This window comes from Rousettus aegyptiacus, unplaced genomic scaffold (assembly GCF_014176215.1).
Source record: "Rousettus aegyptiacus isolate mRouAeg1 unplaced genomic scaffold, mRouAeg1.p scaffold_m13_p_16, whole genome shotgun sequence".
Classification (NCBI taxonomy): domain Eukaryota; kingdom Metazoa; phylum Chordata; class Mammalia; order Chiroptera; family Pteropodidae; genus Rousettus; species Rousettus aegyptiacus.
In genome coordinates this window covers 30,677,782-30,703,451 of record NW_023416291.1, presented here as the reverse complement: position 1 = coordinate 30,703,451, position 25,670 = coordinate 30,677,782, and the positions used below count along the sequence as shown (strand labels likewise).

The following is a 25,670-nucleotide window of genomic DNA, read 5'->3' as shown; positions in this document are numbered from 1 at the left end:
AAATGTTTAAAAATTAATCGTAAAAGTGTATAAAACTATAAAGGTTAAAAAAATAAAAATGTACGAAATTATAGGTGATTGACAAATTTAAAAAGTTTTCTGTCCACACCAGCCCAACATTTCCTATTAAATATGGTAATTAAATCATAACCTTTACATTATTTGAATTAATTAACTGCCTTGTTCAAGATCATGCATCTGGTAAGCCTTGTATTTGGAACTTGCAAGACATGTCTTCTGAATACAAATCCCATGCTTTTTAAAGAAACTTCCCGATAAATACAGAGTGTTGCCGAGTTAGAAATGTTCAATAAATCATTTTCAAATAAAGATAAAAATTTATAAAGAAAACAGTTTGGAAAAATATAATCATTTGGATGAAAGCTTGATGGCAGTAAAATCCAAAAATAGCAGCAACAGTCCCAGGGCAGATGTCCACATACGGTGGAACTTTTTCTTTACTCTCTCTTGGCCAGATACCATTTCTCCCAATAAAATAATAAAATAATAGATTTCAGGTGGTCAATGCAGCAGTACCTGTAAGTTGTTGGACTGACATTGATTTTCCGTGGTACACTGCAGGACTCAAATTTGTTAGCCAAAGTGACGTTGTTTCCAAAAAGACAGTAACGGGGCATTTTAACTCCAACAACTCCAGCAAAAACTGACCCAGAATGCAGTCCGATTCGCATCTGAAAACAAAAGGTACCACAGTGTTCCTGGTCATTTGTAGAATACTTCTCACCTGTTGCTATTGTTTGACTGCTCTAAGTTTTTCTAGCTGCTCTCATTACACTAATCCCTCCTTCCTCGAAACCTCCAGCCAACTTGCCTCTACTCCTCACAGCCAATTAAAAATTACCAGTGCAGAATCAGTCAGACCTCTTAACTCTTCTCCATTTATGCACTTAGATTAATTACACAAGCACTATTATTTCACCTGCCTTCAACATCTGAGACAAATTTTCAGGCATACCTATCACAGTCACCACAATGACAAGAAAATCTATGGGCTGTTTATGTGAACTTGCTCTGTTCATCAAGTGAGATAGATGTAACTTCTGGACAACAGGAGTTATTTCCCAAAACTCTGTCAGCGAGAGGCAGAAGCAACTAGCTCTCACTATATAAAGTGTGGGTTTTTAGGCATTTAGCTTTCAAAGAATGTTTTAAATGATTAACAACTAGAGAAAGGGAATTGTAATATTTAAGCAAAAAATAAAAGAAAGCAAGAAGTTGTTGTTGAGGCCCAGGTTATAGTAACTATGTACCCTTTCGTTTAAAACATCTGGACCCATGGAAAACCAGCATTGTGCCATATCTAGGTATAAGATGCAGTCTGGGATATGGGGGTGGAGTATAAGTTTAGGATTTCTGAAAGTTATCAATGTTTTGTAGAGCCATTGGGACTAAATATTTTAAATCGGGATCTTCTAGAAAATCTGAATATGTCTTGATTATCCTAGAGGATGCACAAAGTCTTAAAGTACTGCTAGAACAAAGCAAGTTAAAATGAAGATATTTTAAATGACAACCAGATACCATGTGTATTATTTTCAAGTTCTATGTCAGTTGTCCATTTAAAAATAAGTTTCATTAGATATATGCATTTTAAACAAAGGTTAAGTGCTCAATAACTTAGATGTAATTTAGAACTCAGAAGTTTCTAATTCTGCTTTATTTTACAGCTAATTTCTGAAATCTGCTTGAAACTTTCCCAAATTATTTGCTTATAAGATGTCAAATCATGAATTCTGCAAAATTTTCAAATAAAAGCACTATATTATGAATCAAGTCATTTACATTCTAAACCAAACTTTGCTAAAATGGGTAGTCTACTATAAGTCTCTTTATTTCCCTCTATTTCTTCATCTATAAAATATATTTTTATATATATTTATATCATATAAAAACATAAAGGATGGACAAAGTCCCTTCTTTGTCATGGTTTTACTTGGAGAAGCAAAACTTAAATGTCTGTCGCATCTGGCTTTTTCTTCTTTAGGAGAACATGGTTTTACATGTATAACCACTAAACAATATAAACAAGCAAACAAGAAAGATGAGAAAAAGCTATCTTTTGTCTATTAATACCAGCCACAAGTTAAGCACGTTTTGATGGAGAATTTTTTGCTCTATTTTGACAGTCTTCTGGTTAAACTAGGTTTTCTTTCTGTACTTAAGTTACTCAGCATTTTATATAATAAATTTATCATAATATTTTACTTGTGTATTTCATAATTAACATATACATGCTCCTTATGAAAATCTAAATAATGCAGATAAAATCAAGTGTCCCTTCGGCTACTCCCATGTCACTCTCCCTCCCCCTTTCCCTTCTCCACTTCCGAATCTCACTCTCAACTCCATAGCTATTTTGTTAGGGAATATTCCAAATGTAGGAACAAGAAAATGTTCCAAAGAAGTTTAAGATACACATCCTGTCCTTTTCACTAGGTGTATATATATATATACTTCTATGTGAAATAATAAAAGACAAAGACAGAATATTATCTCTTGGTAAAAGCTTGGATGGAAACGGGCCAAGAGAGTCTCCCATTTGGGGAGCATTTTAACATAGCTCTTTTCTCATCACAGGATTCTAGGAATAGGGAAGGAGGGGCTCCAGGAGTTCATGTCCAAGTTCACTTTCCACTCACTGACTTGTATTGCAACTTCAGCTCTGTGCTCTCTGCCATCAGTCCACCTTCAGCTTCCTAAGCCTAGGGGTAAAAACCTGGGCTTTGAAGCCAGATAGACATGACTCCAAATCCAGATGCATGAGAAACCTGACTCTGCTTGTCCATCAGTGAATTTGGGGTTCCTATTCATAATGTTGTTATAAAGATTAAATGAAACAATATTTAAGTCACAATACCCTCCCTCATATACACATTATCTATTTCTACTAAAATTGCTTTTCACTTCTGCCTTTGTAATATTTCATGGGTAGCTCCTAAGACCATCAGATATTTCCTAGATTAGTACAAATATAAAGGTATGTTTAACATCTCACTTTACAGGTCATTAAAGGTAAACTATTATTGCCCTATTATTCCTCCTACTATAAAACTCTAAAAATATTTTTCTACAAATAACAAAAATCCTGGCACTAATTCCCCCACAAACATAACATACCTTAATTACAAAATTCATTTAAGTGCAAATCGTTGGTTTAAAAAATGTACTTTGATGCCATAAGTTCTCTCACAAAAAGGGGGTGGGGGGGAGGTTGCATAATTATCTTCTTTTAAAAAGTGCAATTACAGACATTAAGTCTGGAAAAGTCAGATGCTGTGATGCTTTTAAAACATAGCTGCAAATTATCCCACACTCTTTCTACTAAGACATGGGGTCTAAGTCTCCTCCACTCTGTGCAGGTATAAGATTGTTTTGACCAGAATATAATGGAAGCGTCGCTGTATATCTCCTAAGGTTAGGTCACAAAACGCCATGCAGCTTTCTCCAATTTTGTTCACTGGGACAGAAGCCACCATATAAGAAGTGAGAGCACTCTGAGGTTATATAGCATGTAAGCACATAGGTGAACGGTCCTAGCTGAGCCCAACCTTTCAGCCAACCTCAACAAGCAGCCAGGCAGGTAAGTGAAGGAGCCATCTTGGAATGGGTCCTTCAGTCCAAGTGGTGCATCCAACTACTACATACACTCTCAATCATTTGACTTTCCCAGCAGGAATACCAGATACTGTAAGTAGAGGTGAGGTACTCCTGCAGTGCCTTATCCAAATTTCTGATGCACAGAATCCATACACAATAAAAGGTTTGTGTTTTCATAGCACTAAACATATGGCAGTATGTCAATCACAATATATACCCAGGTAGACAGTCAACCTAGAAAGCATTTATGAAGGCTAACATGTATGGTTTGCATTAACATTAAAGCGAGCCAAGAGTAGCAGTACCATTTTTTATTGTATTGTTATTATCGCCTAGTGCTTTTTTTCTAAAAAAAAAAAAAAAAAAAAAAAAGACAAAACAGAATAATCTAGAACTATCTTTTAAAAAAGAGAGCCAAAACTAAACTTCTAAATATTATAGTTTTGTTTAATTTTTTCTTTCTTCTCTACATATCTTATAGCATACCAGGTAGGTAGGATTCTATATCATTTCAAAGGTACATTTCTGAAGGTCATCAATTGATAAAAATTAAGTGGCAGATTCACCACTAGTGCACAAATAAAAATAACCTGATCATGTTCTATCTATTAAACCAGTCCCTAGCATGTTAATTTTATTTTCTCATCTGCAATACAATATTATTCAGGGATCTGACTCACCTAAAAATTTTTGAATTTTATATGGCCTGAACAATTCTACTGTAATGTCCTCCCCTACAGAGACTGGAAAACTAAAAATTAGATTTTGCAAACTTAGTTGTAATTTCTAGATGTATTTAGGTTTGGTGGATCGGATACATTTGCTTGAGATTTGGAAGCCAGGATTTCTGCTGTGACTGAACTTTTGTCACTTCCAAGTGCAGGCACAATTGTGGAAGTCTTTGGGTTTTCCATGACATGTTTAGCAGAAAGCCTAGTTCCTAGCCACTCATTTTGTACATGTCATGATACTGGATTTCCATGTTGCTAATTCAAATTATTGTAGGTGCAGTTTGTTCTGTAGCCAGCAGTAGAGGCAGCAGCTTTCTAAAAACAGCCATTTCCTGACTGTGGCTGTGGCAGAATAGTTCTGAAGCCAGCTTCCTGATCATGAAAATATCAGTGGTTCTGAAGTGTGGCTTTGGGAGCCATTTTTTGAAAGCGCAGCTTGTAGCCGGCTTCTTGGTCCTCCCAATGACTCTGTAAACCATTCAGTACCATGTAATACATTTTTCCTTTCTAAAATAAGAGAGTTTGTTCCCAGCAAATAACCCTGACTGGTATACTATTCTTTCGATAACAAGCGAATTAGCATTTACTCTCATTTCCTGGACAATATATGATCTGCCTTACCTTGATCGGTTCTCCATGGGGAGACATGACTTCATCAGAGAGCTCCATCATCTTCAGGGCCATCAGTGCTATCTGAATGGCATGGGTATCACTTTCTTTGTGTAATCCCCCAGCCACACAATATGCATCACCGATGGTCTCCACCTACACATAACAGATTTTCCATGTTACAAATTAAAGCTCAGAAAGAATCATCCCATATAACATAAAGCAGAAATTAAGAATCGTATAGCAGAAATCTCAACATTATCTGTCTTTGATACTGGTTACAAAAAGCTAATAGTTAATTTAATTCCACAAATAATCCACCAAATTATAATAGCTGCATTCTTCTTGTCCTCTAAATATTTATTGTAACATCATATCATCTTACTCTTCTTATCCAAAACTTCCAGTATGGAGAAATGCAGGTGAGAAAGGAAAAAAAGAGACACAGACATACAGTAATTTCTTGATCTGCCTTTCTGCTAATCCCTGGCTTTACCTGTTAATTCTCACTCTTGTTCACTTTGTTCCAATGCCGCTGGCCTTCTGCTTTCCCTCAAATGGACCAGACATGCTAGCAATCGCTATTCCACTGACTAGAATAATCTTCCCACAGATAATCACTTGGCTCATCCCTCATTTCCTTCAGCCCTTGTTGAAACAGCGCCTTATGAGAAAGGCCTATCCCTACCATCCTCTGTGAAACAGCAGTCACCCCCTACCTTTGCCCTTCTCCCCCTTAACCTGCTTTATTTTTCCTTCAGAATATTACACCACTGGCATACTATAAATTTACTCATTTGTTTATTGTCCTTCTTTCTCCCAGTAAAACATGAGCTCTCTCAGTTTGTCTATTTTATTAACTCCTATATCACCAGGGCCCAGCATATTCACCAATAAATGAACCAGACAGCAATGCCTAACATAAGCTTGTCCTCGGAAATGAAAACATAAGAAGTGCTTAAAAAAAAAAAGGCTAACATATCACAAGTGATCAATAAGTGTTACTAATTAGAAGAAGCAGTACCCTCAGCCCTACTTGGAGTTAGATGCCTATCCTCCATGCTACTGCAGCAGACTTGAGTGAAACGGGACCTTTGTCGTGTCATACGGGAATCTAACATCTGTCAGTGCCATGCTGTCACTCCTTGCCCCACATGAGAACTCTTCTTACAGAGATCATACCCCAACCACGCTGGCAGAAGCTAGATGGCCAGCAGGTATCTGCTCAATAAATACTAACACAAAAAGATGATCAAAAGATTGAAAGAAAATGAAATTAAATAAAGTCTCGGTAAAATCAGGTCCTGGAATAAACAAACTTAATTATTCCCTGGAAATTATGACACTCATAGATCAGCCCGTGATTCCACATGATGTATATCTTAAATTTATTTTATGATTGAGACCATTCTTTATTTACAGCTGTCACCAGGTATTTTCCTGCAAAATGAGAAGTGAAAATAAGAACTGGTAAAGAAGATTCACTAGCTTGAGATGCAGTTGCAGTAAGGAGGCTGGATTCTGAATACTTGATAGAAATAATCAATTGGAAACTTGTAGAATAGAACTACTGCTATCAATCACAGAAGTTTGCAAAGGACAGCAAGACTTCTTTCTCAATTCTGAGAGAAGAGATATTCTCAAAATAGAACCTGTCTACATATAAATACAGTAAATTCCACAAAAGGCCATCAAGCTTAACCTAACTGAAGCCAATTATTTTATCTTTAATTATACACAAGCCTATTTTTGTACCAAGGGTTCAGGCTCTGTCTGGAATTTCCTGTTAGAAATTATTAAAAGATAGGTTTTTTACTTCTAGCATCTAGATTAGAAAAAAGTAGGGGCTTATGTATTCCCATAAAAATTTTTGTTTCCTCCTCAATCATGTATTTTATGTTGGGTTAAGCTCTGAAATGTAAGATTGTCGTGTGGCAAATTAAGAGATGATTCAAGTCATGCAAATGAAAAGTATGTTTAATTCTTAATGCCAATATCTAAAACAATGCAGAATACTTTAAATTGGTAAAAATTATGGTTTACTTCTAAGACACAGATAGAACATGAAATCTCTTCATTAGTTCTCTTATTGATAATAGTCACATTTTTAAAAAAACAAGTTATTACATATTGGGGATAATCACTATGCATCCCCAGCACCTAGAATGATGCCCAGTACATCATAGTCACTCAAATCCTGCTGCATGATGAGTAAGAGATATTATTTACCATAATATTTTCAATAGTCCTATTCATAAAGATATGAGAAATAATGTATGAGAAATTATGCATGCATATAAACTCTGTGGGTGGATAATATTTTCTCTGTTTCAGAAATGAGAAATGCTAACTCAGCTTGCAAAGCAAGTCAGATAGACAAGGTTTGAAGACAAGCCTCTCTTATTCATACACCTCCGCCCTTGACCGCTTTACAATAATAATGACTTAAGTAGGTAATGTGGATTGCTGTCAACTGGCCATGAAAAGTATCATGTCAACTCTATATTGAATTAATCAAATTAAATATGATTTAAATAATCCTCTTTACTTTTATAGATACAGAACAAGGGATAAGCTTTCCTTGTACGAGACATACTTTGAATTATCTCTTGCTCAATAGCTCAACTTAGTTTCCACAGTCAAGAGTCAGGTTCACTGACTTTTATATTTTAACTTTTCCTGGGTCTTACACGCCATCCTCCATTCAGTCTATCATCCTGTCATTCTATGCTTATTCTTTGAGAAGACAATGTGACAGTCCTTTCACAGAATAATTATCTCTGTGTCTGAGCAGACGGAGAGCTATTTCTGGCTGGGGAACACCCACATGACTAATGTAGAATACCTGCTCCCAAGAAGTGGCTCCCAGGATGGCCCTGCAGAGAAGGCCCTTCATTTGCATTAGAACTCAAGTCCTAGTTGCAGGGCTTGTTCTCTGGGACTTTTGCCTGGAAAACAGGCTTCTCCCTGCTCCACCCTTACCTTGTAGACATCCAGCTCTCCACACTGCTGGTCAAAGCGCGTGTAGAGTGCATTGAGCATGGTGATGACCTGCAGTGGTGAACATTGGGAGCAGATGGCAGTGAACCCAACAATGTCTGAGAAAAGCATGGTGACATTACTGAACTTCTTGGCTTGCACAACTTGTCCTTGCCACAGCTGCTGCGCCACCTCGCAGGGAAATATAGAGCAAAGAAGATCAACTGTCTTCTTCTTCTCCTCCTCCAGGGCTTGGTGAGCTTGCTCAAGGGTGGACTTCAGTTTTCCCAGCCTCTTCTTCAGCCCGTCTTGAGCTCTGGCCTGTTCTCCTATCAAGACCACATCCCTCAAAGCATTATGAATCGGGATATCTGAGAGATAGAGCCCCCGTCCTGTAAAATCTTCCAATCTGTCCACACAGGGTGACCCCAAGAACAAGATCGCACTGGATTCAATGATGTAGATCATTTGGCCTTTGAGATCCATAACCTGTGAAGCAAAAGAGAACCAACTGTTTTTTTTATTATTAATTAATTTTTTTGTGGCGATATTGATTCGTGAAATCTGGTAAGTTTCAGCTGTATGTTTTAACAGTAAAGTGTATATATGTAATTACATTGTGTGTTCAATTGCTATGGCTTATTCAAGTTTCCAACATCTCTTTGAGACAAAAGGAGAGGAAGCAGATACAGTGATATTCCTTTTGTACTAAACTTGTTTTTTTCCCTACCTGCTGACAAAGAAAAATATGCCCTCTTATAATTCCAATTTGCATGTCTAAAATGCATGCAGACATTTGAAGAATATATTGGAGGATGCTCTACACAGAAATCATAATTTCAATGGGCAGTACAAAAAATTCTTCTTTTTAGGCTTTTTTCACTAAGTGGCATGCTGATACTTTTGTTACTCCATTCTTTTGATAATAGCGCCAGCAGAAATGGTGTACCAATGGTGCCTTGAAAGAAGTGGGGCTTCAAGTGATCATCCCAGAATACAAGATTTACTTGGATGAGTGTGGATAAATATTCATATTTATGTTCACTGCATCACAGAGTCAAAAACGACCCAAACGTCCTTCAATAACAGATGGTTAAATAAGGTAGACAAAAACCTTACGATGGGTTACTACACAGACCTTGAAAAGTGAGAGAGATCTATACGTAATAACAAGGAAGGATGCACCAAATATATTGTTTAGTAATAAAAAGGAAGTTATAAACAGAATTTTTTATTTTTAAACAAAAATATACATAACTAATGTTTTTGATTTTTTACTGAAATAGACATCTTTAAGTATTACCAATTATTTAAACATTTAGCTATAGAATTTTTATGATTAAAAAATTAATAAAGCTGCTATTCTGGGGAACAAACGGTGAAGCTGCTGGGTTATGCATGTCTAAAACTTTGCTTGTACTGTCAGCTATGATTTAGCAAACCTTCTCTCCTAAGACTAAGTAATAATCAAAGTTCTCTACCATGACAGAACATTTTCCCCCACATTCTCTAATAATGAGTCAAATGAGTTATTGGTTTTCTCCATGTGTGTTAAACATTGACTTAAAAATCCATTTAGTTCTGTCCTATAAGAACCAAGTAGTTTTTGTTTGTTGTAGGACAATACCTCTTATTACTTCAAATTAAGTCAGTTATTTGATGATGATTGAAAACATGTTTTTATATACATACTTTTCTAATTCAGTTGCAATTACTTCATAGATATTTTAAAAGAGAGATTGTATTTAGTGAATATTTGTGAAGTAATAGGCCAAGTAAGCAAGAAAATGAATTCAGAAAAGATCTTGTTTGAAATTTATTACAGTTGTGAAAGTATTCTAGAATTGTTTTAAACCCAAATGTTTTATCAAAACGTTTGAAGTGATACATATATTTGTACCTTTTTGTTTCTGGTCTTTAAATAGGAAACAATTTATTTCATATTCAAAATGCTATTATCTTTCTCTTACCCTTGAAGATTTCTTCACAGAGTTATCCCATCTTCTCACTCGGACTACAAACTGCATATTCAACATAGTCATGATCCCACTAAACGTTGGGTTGATTTTGGGAGTCAGAATTTCAAAATACTCTTCAAAATTCAGCTTTCCTTGAAAGTCTCTCCTGTTCATCAGCCTCCTGATGCCATTGCCAACTTGCAGAATTGTCATATCTTTGTCAAACATGAAATGGAATGGAAATGTCTTGCAGAAGAGAGATGCGGGAATGACCAGCGAGGACTGCGGTTTGCCAGGGGACAGGGATGGTTTGGTGCTTTTGACATGAACGGAGTATAACAAATAGGGCTGATTAACAAACTCGCCGCCATCGTTGCGGAAACAGGAAGGCATTAGTGACACTTCTACTTCGGTTTCGTACAAGATGTGAGCAGCTGCCTTAATCACACCGGGAAGAATCAGGGACGTGACCCTCTTAGGGAAGAAATAGTAAACATTTAGGAAATCGTTATCTTTATCCAGGCAGAGAATGGACGCATCCTCAAGCTTGCCCTTCTTTTCTGCTTCTTGGCAGTGGCTGCTCTGTTTCAGAAGGGTGCTGAAGCTATTTAAAAAATCTTTGAGGGTTCCTCCAACCACACCCAGGATGTGTTCGTCTTCCTCATAACATATTTTAAAAAGCTCTTCACCGAGAGATTCTTTGATGATCTCCACTGGGACCCCTGAAAGCATACAATACATTTTCTGCCACATCAAATGTGTAATCTTGGCAGAGCTGCGCTGTTACTACTATATTTAACATGGTTTTATTTGATGTTTTGGTTCTCTTCATCTATGGTAGTAAGAGTTCCAACTCAAATTAACCATCTATAGTCAAATAATCTACATAGATTAGGTACTAAAATTCTAGTAATTCTGAATAAAAATCTCAGTTAATTAAAAAAGAATGATCGATTTGGTACAATACACAACTTTTTAACTCCTTTAAACTTAACTATAAATGAGCTATTGAGATTATAGAATCAGGTCCATTTCCGAAACAGTTCTCCCACCTCATTAACAATAAAACCAGTGCATCTCATCCCCGATCTCAGGGCCACAAGAATTAATTTGAAATCACTACTCAGGAAACTCAATTATGTTATTTTTCTTTAAAGAAGATATAAAGTAATTTTTTTTGACTAAAATAGCATTCTTGTTGTTTAATGTTACTCAAATGGATGTGTTTGAAATATATTATTTACTCTCTACAACTTCTTCCCTAACCTCCTTTATTCTTTCAATTCTGTGTACTACATTTTTCTCATCTGTAATTTAGGAAAAACGATAGTCCCCTTTTCACAGCACTATTGTGATATGTGGGGATGATGTTTAGAATAGTGTCTGACTCCTAGGAAGAGTTCAATATAAGTTAGCCATCATCAACAACATCATCATTAATAATTAATCTGTTATTATTCCATGTACTAAAACTTTGAAAAGGAAAGTATGACAAAGTTACTCATCTCCTTGTTTTTCTAAACTAATTATTAATATAAAAGCACTGTTAAGCCTTTTTCTCATGATTGTTTACCAACTTAAAAAAAATTATTTCACTTTGTTGAGTACGATTTTTCACACAGAAACAAAGAATGTAAATGTCTGAGTCAGCTTCCCATGCAGCCTTATCTACTTTTCAGCAAATAAACATTATAAAAAGAAGAAATGTTTTAGGTCAAACAAAAATAGATAGTATAAAAAAGAGTTCGTCTTTAGGTCAACACAATATGCAATATTGAACACTTCATATTAAAAGTTGCCAAAAAATAAATATGAATATTTTAGGAGAAAATATTAGTTCTGGAGTTAAGTATTTTCTAATAAAAAATGTTAGTTTACAGGCAAAATATTAGTCATATAAGTATTTTCTAATTACATACACTTAAACAATTTTATTACCTGCTGCAAGTGAGTGGTCTGTAATTAAATTTTCAAAGTCTTCTCTTTCCACAAATTTCCTGAAATTATTTCAACATTTTAAATTATAAACTGATGAATGCTAAAACTTAAGATTATAACGTGCAGAAGTCATGACAGAAAATTTAAACTACATTTTTTTCTGTAAAGGTGAATCATGACTATTAAGTTTACAGGAAAAGAGCAGTTACACTTACAATCCAAAACAATGTTAGAAACCCCTCCAAATATACCTGACATAAGAGTGTTTCATCATTTTTTATGACCTGCACTTACCTTGCAGGAGAACTTTATATAGGATAATATTACGAAGGCCTGCACTGGCAGGAAACCTGGAGTATAAAATGGGCCAGAAGGAGATGGTAATAAAGCAAACTAGGGTTTTTTTGATAATCCAACCGAGAAGAAACATCTACATATTGATGGATTTCACTTTTAAGCATCAATCATTTTTTTCCTAAAAAATACATAGTATATCCTGCTTTCAAGTTTTAGGTTCTATATATTTGACTCTCAGACATCACTACATTAAACTGTTATCCTTGATCTTGTGTAAAAATTAGTAACTAAAGAATTTTAATTTTTATTCAATTACTGCATTGGTATCTATTGCACAGAAATTTATAATTTAGTGGCAAACATTTTGATTGATAGATGGCTCTGACAATTTCAACTGGACAACTTGTCGATTCATGTTTGTCTCATTATTTTTTGATGATTTCTGATAGTGATGATTGATTATAAACAAATTTGCCAAATTACCAAATCATATTTAATAGACACCCAAGTTGTATTTGTGGTTCAGTTTACCATTAGACAAGCCAAGTTTATAAACAGGCATTAATCTAAAATTCTAAACAGATTTCAATAAAACATGATATAAGTAGAGAAGCTTCAAAAGGAAATATTTTCAAGAAGGAAAAGTGTTCAAGTTACTAATTAATAACATAAAAGTATACTGCTTGTAATTATTTAAAATACTAAGTGGAAATATTTTCTTATCTAAATTGGTTGCAGATCACTACATGTATTATCTAGAATAACTCCAGACATCCCCAAAGCCCTTGATATATATAGTAATTTATTGGGTTGACATTAGTTAATAATTACACTATATAAGTTTCAGGTATATGTCCTTACAATACAGCATCTGTATAATCTATTGTGTGCTCACCACCAATATCTAGTCTCCTTCCGTCGCTGAAACCCTTGATATATATTATTTTATACTAATCAGTCTTCAGATTTGCTTCTTTTTGTCATTTAAGTAATTTCTGTTTTATTCTAAGCAATAAGAAAAAATCTGCTCAGAGAACTACAATTCTGCCAACTCCTAGCACTCATGATATGAGATGTGAGTAAAGCTTATACATAGTGAGTCCAGATGGCACATAGTGCAATTCAAAATAAGTTCTGTATTTGAACCTTCACAATAAAACAGGGAGGCGTGATCTAATATGTGCACCAGCAAATGTGTATGTACAACACACAGATACACACACACACACACCAGCCATGAGTTTATACATAAGATGTGAACAAAAGGTCCTAGAAAAAGAAACAACTACCCCAGAGAGCTATCAGAATGGCTGTACTAAAACTCATTCACTTAAATAAGAGGTGGGGGGGAGGGAGCTCCTGTCTTTCTTTAATTCAGGGACAGTTTATAATTTAATACACTGGTTTTTGTTACACATAAGATACTAAGCAGTCCATACAAAAGGAGTTAAGGTGTGTTCAGCAGTTGGCAACATAAGAGCACTAGAAATGACAGGTTCCTTGCCAAAATGAAGATGGGGAGAAGAAGAAAAAAAAGCAGACACAAAGAGCATACCCAAGAACTGAAAAAGCAAAGCAGAGAGAAGCCATTTGGCATATCAGCAGGCACTCTTCTGAGAAAAAAAAGTCCCTCGTTTTATTTCAAGAACTTAATGATCGTCATTAGGACAATTTAAAAGTACGGTCAACTCTAAGAAATCAGGGAAGTAGTAAAAAATTTATCAAGATGTCCAAATAAAATGATTTTTTGCTTGTTTAGTTTTGAGATTTTTAAAGAGATACACTGCTGGGAACACATCTTAATGGAATTCCTGCATCTATCTTAGGAACATTTCAGAAAACAAAGTCCTGAGAATAAATTTTGAGTAGACCAGCTGCCAAGGACTTTAGCAGACAGACACAGTAGCTCAGCTACAATGACTTGTGGGTATCTTATCAGTCTGACTGAGAATTAAGGTCAGAGGCATTCTGGAATGCTTTTCATATCGCTCCTGTAAACAAAGCTTCTGGCAAACACATGGATTCACACTCTCTTCTTCTGGACCTGTCTGTGACCCCTTCTTGGCAGCCTGCTGCCAGCAGTCTGGGACCAGCTAGTCAGCAAGGAAAATTAAGCATAGATAATCCACAGAATAGATTATTCGCTCATCAGTTGTAGAGAGATGAATGAATTTATAAAATATTCCTGACAATGGTATTGATTTGCAAAACTTCAATGTTCAAGTTTGTAAATCTGAACTCAAGTATTTATTCTATTATTTGCAGATGAAATAATCCTTAAGATTTCAGGGAATCAAAAACAAGGCCAAATCAAGTTATCCACAGCAGTAACTGTGCCAAGATATACTTGAAAAAATTGACTCTATAAATCAGATTTTTAAAATGATATATTCAGCCTCTACAGAAAGCTTTCTTAAAGAAAATATCTAAGACAGAATACAATAAAAAGTATAAACAAAACTGATATTCAGCCAGTGCACACCAGTGAAACCAAACCAGTTACGAAAACACTGAAACACATGCTTAAGGATAAACAGCTGCAGCCCCAGATCCCCGAGTTACCTGCCTTAATCCTTCTTCCATCTCCTCCTGATGCAGCAACTAAAAGTTTAACTGGGGAGCAGGGTAGAGGTGGGGGGCAAAGTTGGAGAAAGAAGGCACTGGGACCCTGCTCCAATCTTCTAGCATGCCCTTCAAGCCAAGAGTCTGTACTGAGTGTTTGAGGTCCATGTCTTACCTGTTAAGTATTTTAGAAATCACCTCTTATTAGAAAAGAAGAGGCCTACGGAAGCTTTTGAAAAGCAACAGTAAATGGCAACACGGTTAAAATCATGGGCTCCGAAAAACCCAGGTTGGAAACTCAATCCTGCCTTTTCCTAAACCCCTTTAAAAACTTTAACATTTTATGTAAACCTGAGTTCCGTGGTGCATAAAATGTGAAAAATGAATGCACTCACTTCCAGATTAGCGGCAGCTAAAACACAGTCCAGTTGCTGACACACCGCGAGGATGCGAAACATGCTGCCTCTTTCAGTGAGTGTTGGTTAGTAGCAGCAGCACCAGTGACAGTAACAGGAAGTTCACACAACTAAAGTGATTCAATTTACCTGTTGTCTTTTATTTTGTGTTTTGCCAGTGTTCTCTGAAGTGCAAGGTTCAGCCGCTCAAACTGAAAATTGAAAAGAAAGGTTGTAAACATTCCATTAAACAATAATAAATAATTTGAAAATATGTATTTTAAAAATTCATCCTGCAAGTTTCTTGTGAAGAGGCAGATATGTTATTACTTTAATATGTGTCATGAATTTACACTTTGGAAAGCAGAACTGGTTTTCCATGGGTTTCTTCAAACCTGGGAAGAAACAACAAGGTCAGATTAATTTCCAATTGGACGTGGATTGTGGCCCACAGGTTCTGCCCTCGGTGAGTGGTCTCACTGACGGTCACAGAACAAGGTCAAGCTGAGCTGGAGTCCAAACAGAAGACTCCGGTTTGGTAATGTCAAGTCTCCCATGAAGAAATCCTGGGTATCACTTTCTCTGGGTCAGGAAATCCTCTTGGATGCACTGCCAGTACTTCAATCTCAGAATGGCTAAAGCCGAGTGAACCCGCTCCTTTCACAAATTCTATGCCCAGCCATGCCAGTGACTCTCTGCCGTTACCTACATATTACTGTTTTATGTGTCATGTAGACCTCCTGGTCTGGAAAACTCTGGAGCTACCCTCTCTTCCCGCTTCCTTTAATCCCTTAAATCCAATCTGTCACCAAGATTATTGATTTGAAATCGACCTTGGATTTATCCTTACTTGTACTAATTTCCTTTCTTTGAACTAGTAGTCTTCACCAAATACTTATGATTTTATTCTCTTTTATTGATGTTTGAATATTTCATGAATTTTCCTACACTGCAAGATATTCGTATATGTCTCCATACTTGTAAACATTTGTTGACTATCTATTAATCTTTTAACAGCTTGTTGTGTCTAACTAGTTAATAAGAGGAAGCAGAGCATTGTTAAGCAGTGCTGCTGATTTTTTTTTTTTGCACTTCATTTAGAAATCATATGTATTTAAACGTATATATATATATATAACTTGAGTCTTTCTGTAGTTTACCCAGGGGAGACTGAAAAATTTTCTGGCTATGTTCCAAGATGGGAAATTCCTTTCTCCTTAAGAACTATTTATATCTCTCTTAGAGTTTCCACTGGTCAAGTGAGACAGTAGAGTTCAGCAAAATAGACCAAGCTTCTGTTTTAATAAGTTATGAAAAGGACTTTCTGTTTTAATGTGCATTATAGAGCTTAGAAAAGAAATTTGAAATTTATTTAAAAATAATGCAAGTAGAAAATTAAAATTTAAAATGTAAAACAACTTCTCTGACTGGTCCAATAAGGAGATGGAGGATACATCTGCCTCAGAATGAAAAACAAGCTAGTGGGAGACTGACCCAGTGGGAAAATTCTGAGCCAGGTTCTGGGGACCTACAAGATAGCAAGGGAAAGGATGCCTGGCTGGGGAGAAACACGTTTGGGAAGGAAAGTGTGGGCACGTTTCTCAGCAGTGTTTTATGTGAAAGTAAACGGTACGTTAAACTGAAAATTGTAAATGAGGTGGATCAGCCAGGGTGCTTGAAAATCCTGACTTTCTCAAGGTCCTTTTACTTTGTAGACAGTTACTCTGGCAGTACTAACTAACGCCAGCCTATTCGGGTGGTTTAGAACCCATGAACCCACAGGTAGCTGTGAGTTCTTTCTTCCTGCAAAGCATATTCACATTGGCAAAGGGGTCACTGCCTTTGTGCATGAGCTTTCAATTTTCCTTCATGCATTTGCCACCTGCCACTATTATTATTATTGTTATTATTATTATTATTAGCATCAGCATTATTATTATCATTATCTACATCCTCCACTAGAGTAGAAACTCCAAAAGGGAAGGGAATACCTGTTTTGTCCACCACTTTCTGTCCAGTATCTAGAACAGTCAATACATATTGAAATGAATGAATGAATGAATGACACTTCTGTCAGCAATTCCATTTTGAAGGCTTAATCTATAAAATTATGAAACAACAGAGCGAAGTACAGAGGTGTTACTCTTTTAGCTTGTCTACATATAAAAATTTAGATAATTTGAATTAGATTTGTTTATATAGCAATTGCTGCTCTGACTAGGAGCTTCCTTCCAATGGGCAATGAGAAAAGAAAATCCAGCCGATTTTGCCATGAAGAATTGTTCCTTCCTTTTCCCGAGTTCTAGTGGAGACATCGTTCTCTCCCTCTTTACCTCAGATTAAACCCTCAGGTACGCTTTTACCTTTTTCAGTCAGGATTCTTCTTGGCCTTTCATTTCCTTCTCACTCTCACCAGAAACTTATTTTTCTAGTGTTTTCCACCTATCATAAATACTGTCATTGTCAGAGGGGAGGAGAAATGGTCCCTCTGCCCATTGCTGAGGTTAGTGGTACATCTGTATTCCTGACTGCATTTTAAATCAGAATTTGTTTTTCTGAAGAAAAACGTGTTGAAGTCCTAGCAAAGCTTTAATAGCATAGTCTAGTGATATTATGGGTTAACAGATTTATATCTACTTTCATCATATACCACTGATCCTCTGGAAAACTGTTATTATTCCAAAACAAAACAAAACAAAACCCGCAAGCTTTCCAGGCAAAAAGTTTATTGATAAAGGCCACTGGTGTATAGAGTTTCCTGCCTTGAATCTGTAGCTCCTCTAATATATCCTCAGCCCAAATCCTGGGATGATGCGAATATACAATATGCCATTAGCCATAGACAGGACTCAACATTAAGTAAGACCCATCACGTACAGCCAAACTCGGAGCTTCATGACACAATCAACCATCGTGTGATTGCTCTAGGAAAGTCAGATACTCCGCATCCCAACAATTCTATACATTGATTTTTTAGTTTAGTATGTGGTATTTTAGGACTAAGTTCAATATTTTCTTCAAAATTAGTTCCCTACAATCCAAGACATATAAATATTGTGTAGAGCCTCCTGTAGATTTTAAGTGCCCAGCACTCAAACTCTCTTTTATTTGGGAAAGTCTCCAATGTTGAGTTTTGGAAAAATGGGTTCTGCTTATATCCATGATACTCAGACTTTGAAGTATTGTGGATCATGGAATGTCTGATTCATAGAGGTGTGCCTGTCCCTAAAAGTAAGTAAAGTGTTGCTCTAAAGTTTATTTCTCTTGACAATTATTTTTTGATTTGATAAAGGATAGATAGTATTCATTGTTAAAACAAGTACTTTTCTCACAAATACACCATATATTAATAATACTTCAGGTATAATTGCTATTTGGCTTCATATTGCTGTGAACACTGAATGGAATTTCATTGGTGTAGTTTAACTATTTCAGTTGATTTTCAACTTTTCCACAGTTTTTAATTATTTTCTACACCAAAGATAGTTCAATTCATAAGGATAAATTGTAATTCTGTTTCTTTTTTTCTTCTTGCAACTCAATATGATGGAATCCACTTAGAGACTTCAAGATTCTCCTCAGATCTTCTTAGTCTCACAAGTTCTTTGATTTGGGGTAATATCATCTATCTATGCTTATTTGATTCAATTGATTCAATTTAGTTAATGGCTTCTGACATACTACAACTGTGGCTAACACCACAGTGCAAGATCCTAAAGACACTATGCCTGAAGAGCCTACAGGATTACTGGGGAGGAATAACCATGAAAAATGTGCAAACGATATTATAACAGATGGAACAATGGATTATGAATGAGATTCAGAGAACTTTCCATCTCTCCAGTTATCTCTTTTACTTAAAGCAAGTGGCTTAACTTTATGTGCCTCAATTTCTTCAAAGTGAAAAGTTTTCTTTAGAAGACAAATTAGACCCTTCTAAGTAAGATCTGCTATTTCACAACTTTGGAATGACATCTCCTACTTTAAATTTGCTAAGAATAATGAATTTTAACACTTGCCCCCCAATTAAAAACACAAATTGGGGAGTTAAATCTGATTCTCTAACACAAGAACTATAATGCTGTCAAATGGTGTTTTGAGTGTTTTCCTTTGGATTACTGATAGAACTGAAACTAAACAGTATGCTAGAATTAAATTCGTCTACTTAAAAAACAATTGGAAAAAAAAGTTCTGTTTAATTAAAGACATGCAGACATTTGGACAGTTGATGAAGTAATCTAGATTATTATTACCCAATTCAAATGCATCCAACATTAGGACATTCACTATTATAAGGCAAATGGCCTCAGTCATCAGAGAAGAGTTCTAGTCATTAATGTCAATTGTACCCCTTCTACCTCTTAGAATTCTTATAGCTTTGCCTTCTCTGTATGCTATATGATGGTATAGTCAAATCTTAATGAACACTCTTATGAGTTTGCAAACAAACAACACAGATTATTCTAAATAAAGACAAAGAAAAAAGTAAAATATTTATAGTGGTAATCAGAATGTTTTTAAAAGAGCTTCTAATATGTGTATGACTTCTACTTTAGGAATTCAAAATTAATCAAACAAACTAATGAAGCCAACATGGTAATGACAAGACTCAGAGGAAGCATGGAGGCTTTCCAGCTTCCCTATGATCACCATCTGTTCGACTCCAAGCATCTCACTCAGTCCTTGGAAATGAGAGTGCCAACCACTTCCCAAACTGTGATGCCAACCGACTCCTTGACAAGGGCTGCATCCCTCATCCCAGCCAAAACCTGCTGCCTAGTGTCTAAAGTAGGCTGAGAATAATTAAATATTTCTATTTCAGAGGCCATTAACCAAAGTACTTTTGAGTTAATATTATATTTGAAATAAGTTCCTTCAACATTCTGCTCAATCTAATTTATCCATCCTTCAAGCTTCATTTCAAGTCTCTTTCTTCTCAGTCACTTGAGCCCATATTGTTTGAAAGCAGTAATTGCTTGCTCTGCCCTTCAAAAACTGTGTGACTCTGCTCAAGTTTCTTAACCCCCCTAGTCCTTACTGGAAGTGAGACAAGAATTACCTTTGAAGTTCCTTTCATTCCTAAAAGTCAGCACGTCTGTGTGTGGCTCTTCAGTGCTTTTGTGCTGAATTCATTAAAAACCATCAGTGCATTATGATAGCTGGAGTCTGATTATATCAATGTCCAATCTCATGGGTTAAGTGAGTTTCTATAAAACTGAACACTGATAGAGTGAGGAAGACATCTTGAAGACTTTCAGTTGCTGTTCTCTTTAGCCCTGCAAGCGGAGAAGGGCTCTCTACATGCCCCTTCTCTTCCTCAGTCATTTGACCTAAGGTATATGCCCTATCCCCAGAGTTTTCTTAAAGGTAGATTAACAAAAGGTGTGCCATACTTCAAAACAACATTAGACTAAGCCAGTCACAGATGTATATCTAACAATACATTGTATTGGCAACAACAGCACCATGACCCTACCCAAAGGAGCAGGTCAAATCTGGTTTGAATAGAGACCTCAGACCCACGACCAGCAAGAAAAGGGAGATTTCCCACCTCAACGTATTGTCAGGGAATCCATTATGCTCTTTGGAATGAAAAGAAGAAACCATTGCATAAGATGTTTTCAAGGAATTTAATTTAATAGCTAACTACTACTGGGTATTTATGGTATGGTAAGAGCTATGGATTACTTACTTCACACTCATTAAAACTCCAGAGGGTAGAAATCATTATTTCCATTTTATAGATAAGAAAGCTGAGGCTAAGGGGGTTAAGCAGTTGCTCAAAGCTTGTGAGAGTGCAGGAAACCTCTGAAAAGAATTCAAGATCTTAAACATTCTTAATTAGGTGTATTGAACTGACATTGGTTAATAAAAGTATATAGGTTTCAAGTGTACAACTCAATAATACATTGTCTATACATTGTATTGTGTGTTCACCATCCAAAGTCAAATTTTCTGTCATTATATATTTGACACCTTTTACCCTTATCTACCTCCCCCACTCTATCCCATTCCCTCTGGTAACCACTAAACTGTTTTCTGTGTCTATGAGTTTTTGTTTGTTTGTCTTGTTCAATTTTAAATCCCATATGTGAATAAAATCATATGGTTCTCAACTTTATCTGATTTATTTCACTTAACACGATAATCTTAAGATCTTAAATGTTTTAAGATACACAACTTAAGAATATGATTGTTTCAAAGGCATTTCTAGGAAATATTCTGCATCTATTACAGCCTTGAAAGTGAGAAAGCAAGTGCTTACATCTTCCTTCAAAATGCATTCTTTTACAGTGTTCAAAATATCAGTAAAATCTCTAAAGGACAAGTACTTACCTCTGGGAAAATCAGTTTGCAAATGCTCTCTGCCAAAGTGTGGAGATAGACACGGCTCCGACTGGTCTTTCTTTGAGGAATACTTCCTTGTACATTCTTTTCAGGGACGTCCTGACAGATGGTCAGAGTGGCTTTGCAGCTCTCGGAGCTTCCAGCTACCTCTTCTGCTGGCTCACTAGGGACCTGCCCTGGTGCCAGTAAGGAAAAAGGACACTCTCCTGTGATCTTGAGATCTTTCAGCTTCGTACAGAACATGGTGTTGGTGGCCTCACCCTGTGTGGATCTTGTCCTGGTGAGCTGTTCTTCTTATGTGGGGCTGACAAATAGAAGCCACTGCCAGATCAAGGACACTGGTGACTGGAGTGTCTCTGGGCAGCAGAAAGAATAGAAAGAGGAATGACTTTATACGCTTAAGAAAATAGAAAAAGATAGATGTGAAAAAGCAAAGACATACAGTCATATTGCATTTTCAAATAAAAAATAATTCTGGCAGAAATATCAATTATAATATGGATGGAACATTTAGTGACGAGCTTTAATATGTGTGCATTTAGTATACTAGTAAAATATTTGCTTTTAATATTTCAATATTTTTCAAATGGGATATAATTTTCTCCAAAGTGTCCTTATTAGCACGAATTACTGATGTCCATTTTTATAACCCATTTGGTCTAGTTTGATTCCACATGAATGGAATTATGGTTTTGAGACAGAAGCAAAGTCTAAATCTATGTTTTATTAGGGCTAATACTACTATAACCTCATTATGCTATTCCTGATAAATGAGAATAGCATAAACCAATGTTTCCCAGACATAACTAAATATATATATATATACACATATATATTTGATGTTGAAGTATGTTTTCAGATCTGAAACACTGGCTTTTATATAAAAAAATTAATTGAAATGATTACTACAAAAGACACTTGTCTCTAAAGTCGAATAATTTTAAAATATCGTCATATTGAAAAACAGTATTTTTTCTAAGAACTCCTGATCCCTAAAAACATGCCACTGGATTTTTAAGGGCCTCTGGATCCAAATCTAGATAACACTGGAGTAAACCAGGAAGGCCTCTCTTCCCAGAGGTCCACTGAAATCATACATGGGGCCATTTTTCTGCAAACTTTCCCTTTACTTTTGCTTTTGTCGATGTCGAGATTGTGAATCCCCACATAATTCACAACTCATTTAACATTAATTGTTCATTAGTGGAACTATCTGGTTGTGAGTTTAACTTATCCACAATGCTAATGATCTTGATTAGCTGGATTCACCAACTATTTCCGTTCTTGGAAAATCAAAAACACAAAAGAGTGGAAAAGAACCCACATGTACTAACCCCTACTATGTGCCTGGCAAAGTGTAGAGAACTCTGTATTCACATTTAAGCCTCATAGGAATTGTTTAATCTTCATAGCAATCATATGACCCACCCAGGTATTATTATCCCCAAAGGGCCAGTAGCTCAAACGTTTGTTGTTTTCTTTCATCTGAAGTGAGTGATGGCACTAAAGTTCAAATATAGGTCCCTCTGACTCAAGTCTATGCATCTCTATTAACTCACACTCATATTACCAAATTATACTAGTTTTTAAATATTCAGACTTAATTTATAAACTAGGATTAATTTATCTTTAAGATATGGCTTAGGAGTTTATATTAAAAAGAAAACAACATAATTCTTCTGTTCATTGACTAGCGGCATTTCAATCATCCAGGATAAAGCCTCATACTTCAGTTTTTAGGACTAGAGTTCAATTATTTTTTTTCTTTTCTATGCACCTCAATACTTTTAATATGTTCTTAACATGTATAAGAAATAGCTTGTAAGTCATCACAGATAAGTTATCTGATAAATTTAGGACAATGGACAATGCATTTTCTGAAATGAGACAAATAAGAAAGCTAAATTTCACATCTGACAACCCTTGAGGTGTCACTGGATATTAAGTATGAGTGAAGATTAGGGATGCTGACAGGCCAGAAGAAGCTGTCAGTACTTTCTGTTTCTTAAAGCTATACCCCAAATCTATGATCACGTGTAATTCATAAATCTTCCAGAAGGTACACGGAAGATACTATATATTCATGAGCAGAAAACATATTCTGCTAGAATAGAATAGGAAGCTCTCTATCTCAGCAGACTACTGAGTGACACAAAGGTGATTTGGTGATAGGTAGAATGGTTACTTGGATTCTGGAAGACTTAAAAATTTAATGCTCTCCACTACATTTCTTTTAAGACTCTATTCCACAAACATTTGTTTCTCAGGCTTTGATGTATCTCAGCATAAGTCTGTTAGTATTTACTGATTATAGGTTGAATCTAATCAAAGTATAGACCTGCTTCCTAAAATAAATTATTCTGGTGCATATTAGAGTGTTAGTACTATATTTAGAAATGTGATATAATATAGTTTATGATAAAGTCTTCCATTAGCTTAATCTTCTCATAAACTTATATTGAATTTAGGGAAACTCAATATTTTTATTCCTATCTTTCTATTCGATCTCATTGCAGCAAGATACAACCGACCAGTCAACCTTCCTTGAAATTCTCCTGTATTGAACAGTTTTATAATTTCCAGAAAATGTGCCTAATGCTGTTTGTTATTAAACTAAGAACAGCAACAGGAAACAAGTTGTGCTTACTTCAAGATCAGTTAAGTGTTTAGTCTCATTAAATCACAAATGTACAAACAAACTAATGAACATTCTTCATCTGTTCAACTGATGAAATTACACTAAGAAACAGATGCATACAGTGCCAATACCTTGGAAACCTATGTTTGTCTGGTGTTTGCCTGCCAGGAATACAGAACAGTTCCTCAACTCAACCAGGGATGTGTTTTCATGTGTAACATTAGCAGTAGCTTCACAAATGACTTGGTCATTTGCTGAATCCAGTACATAAGTGGTTGTAGAAATGACAGAAACATGGTGAAGGAAAAACAAATTAATTCGAGTAATAAATTTGGTGACAAAGCCTTGGCAAGCTGTGGGATGTATGTTCCCAGAAACTCGGAGAAATATTTGCCATTTCCAAAGTTGATGATTAAACAGCCTCCAAATATACTGAATGCTCTCTCCCTCTTGCTAGTAAGTGATTAACTGTTTCGGTGAGAATAATGGCCCAGGTACTGACTTCATATTAATAACCAGGGTGCCTTGCTGTTTGGGTAAAAGGGTGCTCCATCGTTTAAACTCTAGGAGGTAATTAAGCAAAAAAACAAAAACAAAAACAAAACAAAACAAAACAAAAAAAACCTTGTTTTCCACATGTAAAAAGACCTGAGGTACTCTCTGACACAGAAAGCCTCTTCTACAACAGCAGGTAATAAAGAGCAAATTTTAAATTAGATTTGAGAGGAGTGAGGGTGCTAAGAACTAAGTCTCTACGGTCAAAACAAATACCTATATCCAATGTCCAATATTAGACTTAGCCCAAGTCTGTGGTTAAGAAGACATTAGTGTTTTAAGATGAAATTCCAAAGCCCAGATTTTTAAGAGTAGCTGAGAGAACTTCAAAACAAACTGCCTTAGTAAGGATAGTTTGCATACTCCAGCACAGATTGTAACAGCCATTTTTATAAATAAATGTCAAGAAAACAGCTTAATTTTCAGGTAGACTGAAAATCTAAAAAGTTTCCATTCCTCCCAAATTGGAAAGAAGTTAAATAAATCACATAAACCAGACTTAAAATGTGTTTCTTTTCACTTAACAGTAGGAAATATTTATAAACATTCCCATTGTGATACATCAGGAAAGCAGGACAAAGCAGCAGAAAAACTGGTGAGGATGTCCAAGTCTCTGCAGCAGTAAGTTCAGAAAAAGGCAGGCAAATAAATGTCAGACTCCTTAGGCTATCGCTTCTCCCTAGCTTTACCACTATTTCTGATTCTCCATATAGTCACGCTTTTGGTAAGATCAGGCCTTATGCGCTGTGTTCACTTCCTTAAACAATATTCATTCCTAAGACTTCAACTCTCTGGCTTTTGCTTCCATTCTGTTACTGAAACCCTCCTTGCTAAATTCAGCAATGAGCTCCTAAAAGTTAAACGTCAAGAATCTTTTGACTCTTAACATGCATTTTGCACTTTCTTTATCATAATCTCCACTCCCACAGATGCTCTGATATACTCGACTGCCTTCTACTTCATTCATTCATTCTTTCGTTCACTTTCATTTATGGATGGCTCTGTGTGTCTGTCAGGCATTCTTCTAGATGCAGAGACAGAC

At 35.8% G+C, this 25,670-nt stretch overlaps 1 protein-coding gene across 4 annotated transcripts in view; it reads right to left on the bottom strand.

Moving 5' to 3' along the window:
- The window catches only part of GUCY1A1 (guanylate cyclase 1 soluble subunit alpha 1), a 51,710-nt gene that overhangs the window by 5,651 nt on the left and 20,389 nt on the right, over window positions 1-25,670 (bottom strand). For all 4 annotated transcript variants that reach the window (XM_016138657.2, XM_016138660.2, XM_016138659.2 and 1 more), the window contains exons 2-8: window positions 21,424-21,791; window positions 15,238-15,299; window positions 11,834-11,892; window positions 9,908-10,617; window positions 7,941-8,426; window positions 4,971-5,114; window positions 538-692 (exon numbers count right to left, since the gene is read on the bottom strand). In XM_016138657.2, the coding sequence (XP_015994143.2) occupies window positions 538-692; window positions 4,971-5,114; window positions 7,941-8,426; window positions 9,908-10,617; window positions 11,834-11,892; window positions 15,238-15,299; window positions 21,424-21,678 (1,871 nt within the window). In that variant the 5' untranslated portion in view covers window positions 21,679-21,791. The remainder of the gene's footprint in view (window positions 1-537; window positions 693-4,970; window positions 5,115-7,940; window positions 8,427-9,907; window positions 10,618-11,833; window positions 11,893-15,237; window positions 15,300-21,423; window positions 21,792-25,670) is intronic.